This window comes from Mastomys coucha, unplaced genomic scaffold, assembly GCF_008632895.1.
Source record: "Mastomys coucha isolate ucsf_1 unplaced genomic scaffold, UCSF_Mcou_1 pScaffold6, whole genome shotgun sequence".
In the NCBI taxonomy this organism is placed as follows: domain Eukaryota; kingdom Metazoa; phylum Chordata; class Mammalia; order Rodentia; family Muridae; genus Mastomys; species Mastomys coucha.
The window spans coordinates 39,634,119-39,643,020 of NW_022196912.1; the positions used below are offsets into that span (position 1 = coordinate 39,634,119).

The 8,902-nt window shown below is 48.4% G+C and overlaps 1 protein-coding gene across 2 annotated transcripts in view; it reads left to right on the forward strand.

The window, feature by feature from the left end:
- Hpcal1 (hippocalcin like 1) overlaps positions 1–5,324 on the forward strand; it is a 104,957-nt gene extending 99,633 nt beyond the window's left edge. For both annotated transcript variants that reach the window (XM_031355247.1, XM_031355248.1), the window contains exons 4-5: positions 431–536; positions 4,467–5,324. In XM_031355247.1, coding sequence (XP_031211107.1) covers positions 431–536; positions 4,467–4,564 — 204 coding nt within the window. In that variant the 3' untranslated portion in view covers positions 4,565–5,324. The remainder of the gene's footprint in view (positions 1–430; positions 537–4,466) is intronic.
- The last annotated feature ends 3,578 nt before the right edge of the window (positions 5,325–8,902 follow it).

Here is an 8,902-nt window from a genome sequence, read left to right on the forward strand (position 1 = left end):
AGGTCTGTGTACCTCCAGTTTCTTTTTCTAGACTATTTCCCACCTGTAGTTTGTTGAATCTGTAGATTCAGGACCCATGGGTGGGCAGGGCTCACTGTATTTCCCCTTTAACCTTCCCTCTAGGCTTTCTCAGCTCCACACCAAAGATCCTTTGTACCTTTCAGACAGACTCAATGCCCCACTCCCCCACACTCCCAGCCCAGGAGTCCTCTCTTCTTCCACCACCCCAGCTGTATCCTGTGCTCTCTTGAACATCACTTAACCTTTCCTGGCTCCCTTTACCCAGTACCTTGTCCGTGAGATTTGTTCTAATGAGAGAAGGGTCCTGACACAGATGGAGAGCACTCTGCCCTGTCCATGCTCCTTGGTGAGTGAGGACCATCATCTATCCTCCATCCTCCCGAGCACACTCACAGATGCCCCTTTGCAGGCCATCTACAAGATGGTATCCTCCGTGATGAAGATGCCCGAGGACGAGTCCACACCCGAGAAGCGAACAGACAAGATCTTCAGGCAGATGGACACAAACAATGATGGTAGGAAACATGGCAGGGGGAGGGGATGGGGGAAGGGAGTGGGGGGAAGGGGCACAGATGTGCCTGTCAAACTGTTGATGGCACAGAGGTGTTTGGGATACACCCTCTGCCCTACACAGCCCTGCCCCTTCCCAGCCCCCTTGATTCATCTCTGCTGAAGGAAGGGAGACTAGAATTCAGGGTCATGGACACCTAGCCTGCATCCTGTACCCTTCCTGTGGCTTTATAACCATGGGCATGTCAATAGAACCTCTGAGCTGTAGGCTTCATACATGTTGTCTTAATTAGTGTTCCCATTGCTGTGATGACACACCATGGCCAACTCCCCAAGCAGCTTGGGGAGGAAAGGGTTTATTCACTCATAGTTTCCATATAACAGTTCCTCATCAAAAGCAGTGAGGGCAGGAACCTGAGGCAGGAGCTGATACAGAGACTATGAAAGGGGTGCTGTTTACTGGCTTGCTCCCCGTGGCTTACACAGCCTGCTGTCTTACAGAACTCAGGATCACTAGCCCAGGGTTGTACCATCTACAATGGGCTGGGCCTTCCCCCATCAATCACTAATTAAGAAAATGCCCTCTGGTCAGGCATGGTGGTATTATTAAAATACCAGCACATGGGAGACAGGAGGCTATCTGTGAGTTCAAGGCTAATCTGGTCTACAAAGTGAGTTCTAGGACAGCCAGGGCTGTTACACAGAGAAACCCTCTTTTGTTTTGTTTTTTTGTTTTGTTTTGTTTCTTTCTTTTTTTCCAGACGGGGTTTCTCAGGATAGCCCTGGCTATCTTGGAACTCATTCTGTAGACCAGGCTGGCCTCGAACTCAGAAATCTGCCTGCCTCTGCCTCCCAAGTGCTGGGATTAAAGGCGTCACCACTGCCCAAGCTGAGAAACCCTGTTTTGAAAAACAAAACAAAAGAGAGGGAGGGGGAGAGAGGGAGGGGGGAGGGAAGGAGGGGGGAGGGAAGGAGGGAGGGGAAGAGGGAGTGAGGGAGAGAGAGAATGCGCTACAGGTTTTCATGCAGGCATTTTATAGAGGCTCCCTCCTCTCTGATAACTATAGCTTGTGTCAAGCTGACATAAAATTAGCCAGCACACATGTTGATGGAAGGAGGGGTCTTACTATTTCCACAAGTATATTTGGGGAGGGGAGGCAGGTATACTGGTGGCCTGAGAGGTGAGACACTGAATCAAGGGGCTTTGAGTCTTGGGATCCTGAGAGGCCATCATCCTGGGATGTGAGGCACCCCAGATACTCATGGGGCTCATCAAGCATAGAAGCCTCCTCATCTGGCTATGGTCATCCATTGTACCTAGGACTCTGAGGTCCTACCACAGCTGCAAAAAGGCTTGTCTAAGGAGGAGACAAGGTGGTGAGAAGTCACAAGGACATGCCCCGTGTCCTCCTGTGCCTTGGCTGTGAGTTTCTCACAGGACCTCAGCAAGGGTGGGGTAGCTGCATGGTGAGTTGATTCTACCCGTCTGTGGCTTTGTAGAACCAAGACTGATTGGCTTTTGTTCCAACACAAAATGCAGCATTAAGGAAAGAAAAGGCTCCCGGGGTTGTGCTGAGATTAAATGTACACTAATGCACTGGGAAGTGCTGTGCGGAGCCTCGAGTGCTCCGTACAGGTGAGCTGAGGACGGGGCTCAGCGGGACTCAAGGTTCCCGTGGAACTGTAGACAGCAAAAAGCTTTCCGGTCAGCAAGAAGATGCTTTTCAAAACACATCCGCACACAAAGCAAGACAGCCTCTTGCCTGGCGCTGCCTTTCAGCCAATTTCAGAAGTGTTCTCAGCTCTCTTGTGACACGGAGGCTTGGGTTCTGACAGACTATACTGAGGGCTTGGCAGCCCAGGCTTCGCTTCCTTCTCCATGAAATGGGGATAAACCCACTTGCGTGGGTGTGAGGCTGAAGTAGTACCATGTCGGTGGCACACTTAACATGGAGGGCCGTAGTTTCTGATTGTCAAAGCCAGGAACTTTGACTCACCACTTCAGAGTGGAGACTGCATCCTCACTGTGCACTCATCTAATTGTTTGGGTCTCAGTATGGAGGCCGCTGAGCACATAAGCGGCCCTGTAAGCCAGGAGCCACTTGCTGGCACTCAAGAAAGGAGAAGGGAGGGCTTTCAGAGAAGCTGGTACAGACAGGATCAAGACTAGGACAGCAGAGGTGGGTAGCTCTCATCCCCCGAAGCTGGTAGGAGTCTACACTAGGAGGCGCCGTCATAGTCTTAACTGTCAGCTTGACTCAGTTTAGAATCACCTCAGAAGTCTTTTTTTAAGATTTAGTATTTATTTTGTACATGAGTGTTTGCCTGAATGTATGTTTATGTAATACATTAGAGGCCAGAGAAGGGCACTGGGTCCCCCAGGAACTGGAGTTACAAATGGTTGGGAACTGCCCTGTGGATGCTGGGAACTGAATCTAGGACCCTCTGCAGAAGCAGCAACTGCTCTTAACTGCTGAGCCATCTCTCCAGCCCTAGAAGAGAGTCTCTTTGGCTTGTTTTTTTTTTTTTTTTTTTTTTTTTTTTGCATGTGGGTTTGTTTTTTAGAGACAGGGTTTCTCTGTGTAGCCCTGGATGTCCTGGAACTTGGCCACAAACTCAAGAGATCCACTGGCCTCTGCCTCTTGACTACTAGGATTAAAGATATGTGCCACCACTGCTCAGCTCAGAAGAATCTTATTTTTTTATTTATTTATTTTATGTGTATGAGTATACTGCAGCTGTACAGATGGCCATTAGCCATCATGTGGCTGCTGGGAAGTGAACTCCGGCCCCACTCATTTGCTCTGGCCCCACTCCCTGCTAGCTCCAGCCCCGCTTGCTCTGGCGTAATACACTGTAGCTATCTTCAGATGCACTAGATGAGGGCGTCAGATCTCATTACGGATGGTTGTGAGCCACCATGTGGTTGCTAGGATCCAAACTCAGGACCTTCGGAAGAGCAGTCAGTGCTCTTACCCGCTGAGCCATCTTGCCAGTCGGCTCAGAAGAATCTTAATGAAGAATGATCTAGATCAGTGGTTCTCAACCTATGGGTCCCAACCCCTATGGAGGATCAAACGAGCTTTTCCCAGGGGTTGCCTAAGACCATCAGAAAACACAAATATTTGTATTCTGATTCATAACAGTAGTGAAATTACAGTTATGAAGTAGCAATGAAAATAATCTTATGGTTGGGAGTCACCACAACACCAGGAGCTGTATTAAAGGAATACTGAGAACCACTGATCTAGATCATGGCAGCCTATGAGCATGCTTGTTGGGGGTTGTGTTGGTGGTTAATTGGTGTGGGAAATCCCATTGCCGTTCTCTGGGGGGGGGGGGGGGGGGGGGGGGTGCTGAACAGTATACTAAAGGGGAAAGCAGAGTATCAGCCAATAGCCAAGTGCTCATACATCCATTCTCTCTGCCCTGTGACATTTTCAAGTTGCTGCCTTGACTCCCTGGAGTGACGAATTGTAACCTAGAACTAAACCAAAGAAAACTTCCTCCCTTAAGTTGCTTTTAGTCAGGGGATTTTTATTACAGTAACAGAAATGGAACTTGACCAGCACCGCTAGTTGACCTGTCTTCCCAGCTGCCCCAGATCATGGTGGCTCTCCAGGCCTCTGGCAGCTTACTTCAGGCCACAGAGTTCATTACTAAACCTCGTGACTTGTGCTCAGTTCCCTTGACCTACACCAGTAAAAGGAGAACCAGCTCTTACAAGTTGTCCTCTGACTACATATGTGCCTCAACATGGCATATGTGCCCATAAACATATATACACAGTAAATAAATGTGTGTACACTCATATGTAAAAAGAATTATAAATGCCCTAGAAGTGAGTGGAGACTAGACAATGTCCATTTTCCAGAGAGTTCCAGACTTTAACCAGAGCACTGGCTAATCCTACATCTCTTGCTTCCATCCCTCAGGCAAACTGTCCCTGGAAGAATTCATCAAAGGTGCCAAGAGTGATCCATCCATTGTCCGGTTGCTGCAGTGTGACCCCAGCAGTGCTAGCCAGTTCTGAGGGGAGAACGGGCTTTTGGACAGTTGTGAGAAACACAGGCTTGACCTGCCATCTTCAGCTTTGCTTGCAAAAATGGATTCCTCCGTGATCTCTCCTGCACTCCAGGGACCTGGGTCCAGGCAGCACATCGCACCCACCTGGCCTGGCCTGCTGCGGCTCCCTCCTCTATCCGTTTGATGCCCCTCCCCCTCCAGTCCAGGCTGGTTCCTTCCTTCCAAGGGTTCAAGTGTTCTCAGCTGTAGGGCTCCTCCCTGCCCACAGGGGGCCCAGAGGCCCTTAAGGACACCAGACAGGACTTTTCAGTATCTTACCGAGACCAGCTGATTTATTCAATGATCCCAGGTGACTTCGTGAGGATGAAGAAGATGAAGAGTAGACAGGCAAGCCCTTCCTGTGCATGGCTCCACCTCCCTCGTTCATTTTCTCTGACCAAAGCCGCTTGCACGTATATACCGTGGTTTCCTTACTTTTAATATATGAGTTATGTGTACGGTGAGATGGACTATAACGTTTAGCCCCTGTATTTAATGCCTCTGACTGCCTTTGAAGCATGGTCCCCTGTGGCCTGTGGTTTCCCCCCACCCCCAAGTCTGGCTGTGCTGTGGTATTTATGCATTCATGATTTGCCTGATTCCACAGGAGATACATGCATGCCCAGGGCTATGGACATCTGCCCTCTGTCCTGCAAATACAGGTGTTTCTGTGTGTTCCGTCCTTCCTGTTGATTGGTCTGGCATATTAAAATGATCAAATAAACCAAGGTCTGTGAGTTTCCTGTGTTGCTGCAAGCACCCTGTTCATGGTTCTGCCCCTCTCAGATCCTTAGCAGAAGTGGGTCCTTGGCATCCAGCTGTTGTTGGTAAACACAGTCCCTGGGGTCCCCTTCTAACTGCCATTGTGTCTACACACATTCTATGCCTGTTCTGCAATATCTCCCTAATGCCAGGAAAGACTTGTGAAAATAAAGGATGACTGTTCTTGGCAGGTCTGACGGTGACATGCTGCCTCCCTCCCTCCTTCGTTCCCTCTCTCCCTCCCTGCCTCCCTCTGTGGTTTAATCAGCAGTGGAGCAGGAAAGCCACCTTCATGAGAACAGGTGCAGGGTCATCAGCAGTGAGGGGGCAGACCTGGGCTCTCGTTATCCTCTTCTGGTACCATGCCTATGTCTGGTCCCTAAAAGTGCTTCCATCATGAAGATGTCAGCCTCTTGTGCCCAGAAGTCATCAGGAACCAGTATGTTCTTCCCGACTCCCATGTCCCCCATGTCTTAGTTAAGGTCACTGTTGCTGTAATGAGAGATCACGAGCAAAAGCAGCTTGGAAAAAGAAGGGCTTATTTTATTTCACCCACAGTTGATACAACAGTTCATCAACAGTGAGGGCAGGAACTTAAGCAAGAGTCGTATGTTCTCTTAATTGCTGAGCCATCTCACCATCTTGGCTTGCTTTCTTACACAGCCAAGGGGTGGCACCACCCACATCAATCATTAACCAAGAGTATGCCCTCACAGACATACCAATCTGATGGAGGCATTTTCTCTGGAGTTTGTGTGCTTGGTTTTGGATTTTATTTTATTTGGTTTTTTGAGACAGGCTTTCACTGCAGGCTTAGATGGTTTGAAAGTCAATATGTAGATGAAGCTGGCCTCAGACTCACGGGAGATCTACCTGTGGAGGCTTTTCTCAACTGGGGTCCCTTCTATTCAGATGACTCCAGGCTGTGTCAAACTGACAAAAAACAACAACCAGTAGAATTGGCTCTTTGTCAACTTGACAAATAAATCATCACTATTAAACTATAAACTTCCATTTTGTATTCCAAAGATCTTGTGTTACTATCAATATCACAATATAAAACACATTCCAACATTTAAAAGTTCCAACCTTTAAAACTTTAAGCACTTTAGATGTCCAAGTTCTCTTTGAAAATCCCAAATATGTTACCCGTAGGTTCTTATAAGTCAAAAACAAGTTAAAGCCAGCCGGTGGTGATGCACGCCTTTAATCCCAGCACTTGGGAGGCAGAGACAGGTGAATTTCTGAGTTTGAGGCCAGCCTGGTCTACAGAGTGAGTTCCAGTACAGCCAGGGCTACACAGAGAAACCCTGTCTTAAAAAAAAAAAAAAAAAAAAAAAAAAAAAAAAAAAAAAAAAAAAAAAAAAAAAAAAGTTAAATATTTTCTTACTCCAAGAGGGAAGAAGCAGACACTGTCACAGTCTAAGCAAAGCAAAACCCAAGTTCTGAAGTATAAATACCTCAGTATCTAACATCTGGAACTCACAATTTTCTGGCCTTTAAAAGACTTAGGCAGCTCCAGTCCTAATTTTTCCCTCCACAGGATGCAAACAACTTATCTCATGGGCTCAGTCTGGGACTACTCCACATCTGCCTGTCCCTGGCAGACATCCTACGGTCCAATATGTATCTCCAATACGCTGGGGTCGCCACTGCAATGAGGCCGCACCTTTTCCAGCAGCCTCCTGGCCTCTCTTCAGGGGCGCCAACCCTGCTACATGATGCCAAGCCTCAGTTTCTCTTTATGACACCCCCGACTTTGCAACCTTCATGCTGCCATAACCACTACAGCATGGGAAACACATAACGGAGTTCAGCTGCAGTGTGAGATGTGGCCTTGCCTCTGTCTGGAACCCAGCCGCTGCTTGCTAGGCCCTGGACAAGGGCTTCCCAGAGGAGGTCACCTCAGTCAATGACGCTGCGCTCTCCTAAGTCACAACTGATTTTTCTATCCCAGCTGACCAGTATTGTCCCAGCAAAACAAAAGTTTACTTCAGCAGGGCTTGTCTCTTGTTAATCATAGCTGGTTCTTCAGTCCCAGCTGATCAGAACCACAGGCTCTGAATATACAGTGTCACACAGATGGCCTGGTAGTCCTTGCTTCCCTCTGAAACTTCATAAGCCGGGCCCCTATAGTCTGCATTTCTCTCCACACACTTGAACACATGTCTACACATACCATACACATACACACATATTACTGCACATACTCAATGCACACAGCTAACTGATCAATTTTTAAAAAGAAAATGTTGGGGCTGGAGAGATGGCTCAGCAGTTAAGAGCACTGACTGTTCTTCCAAAGGTCCTGAGTTCAATTTCCGGCAACCACATGGTGGCTCACAACCATCTGTAATGGGATCTGATGCCCTCTTGTGTGTCTGAAGATGGTGATAGTGTACTCATATACATTAAATAAATAAATAAATAAATAAATCTTTTAGAAAGAAAGAAAAAAGAGAGAGAGAGAGAGAGAGAGAGAGAGAGAGAGAGAGAGAGAGAGAGAGAGAGAGAGAGAGAGAGAGAGAGAGAGAGAGAGAAAGAAAGAAAAAGAAAATGTTGACCGGGCAGTGGTGGCACACACTTTTAATTTCAGCACTCAGGAGACAAAGGCAGGTGGATCTCTGTGAGTTTGAGGCCAACCTAGTCTACAGAGTGAGTTCCAGGACAGCCAGGGCCACACTGGAACAGAGAAACCCTCTTTCAAAAAAGAAGGGGTTGGGAGGAGTCTGCACTGGGCTGGGCTAGACTGGTAGGCAGTCATAGGCTGCACAGACAGTCCTGAGGCAGAGGTCTGAAGAAACCTGCACCTCTCCAGTGAGTGTGGGGATGAAGCAGGGGAAGGGGTAGACATGGGGAAAGACCTTGAATGTATGGAACAGCTGAGAACTTAGAGAGGAATCCGTGCTAGCCTTTCCCCATCAGTGGGCTCCACACACAGCAGATGCCTTTGGCCCTCCTACTTATAGTTACAGGCTGATCCCAGACACAGCAGTCTGATGGAGTGCAGGAAGCACCCACGGAGCACCTGCCCTGGGTGAGCACTGGAGACTCTGAGACTGACCAGACGTTGGCTTTGCACCCACCTCACCTCAAGGAGAAATGTGCTGCTGGCCCAGAAGACGTTTTAGATACTGGACAGAAACAGTCCATCAGGACCAAAGGGCGGGGGGGGGGGGGGGGGGGGTGCCTTGGCTAAGGTCACACAGCAAGTTCAGGTTCACTTACCCAAATAATGGGGAGTAAGAGGATGGATGGATGTGTCGGCACAGTTAGGGAGACCTCTCAAATGGGGAACCCAAAGATACACAGGATGTGAAAGTGCAGTGAGGGACAGAAATGGGGAGACTGAGGCAGGGAAGTCGTGAGTTCTAGGACAACCTGGGCTCCAGAGTGAGACCCCCATCTCAAAAATCCAAATCTGGTGCTGGAGAGATGGCTCAGCAGCTAAGAGTGCCGACTGCTCTTCAGAAGGACATGAGTTCAAATCCCAGCAACCACATGATGGCTCACAACCATCTGTAATGAGATCTGGTGGGTCTGA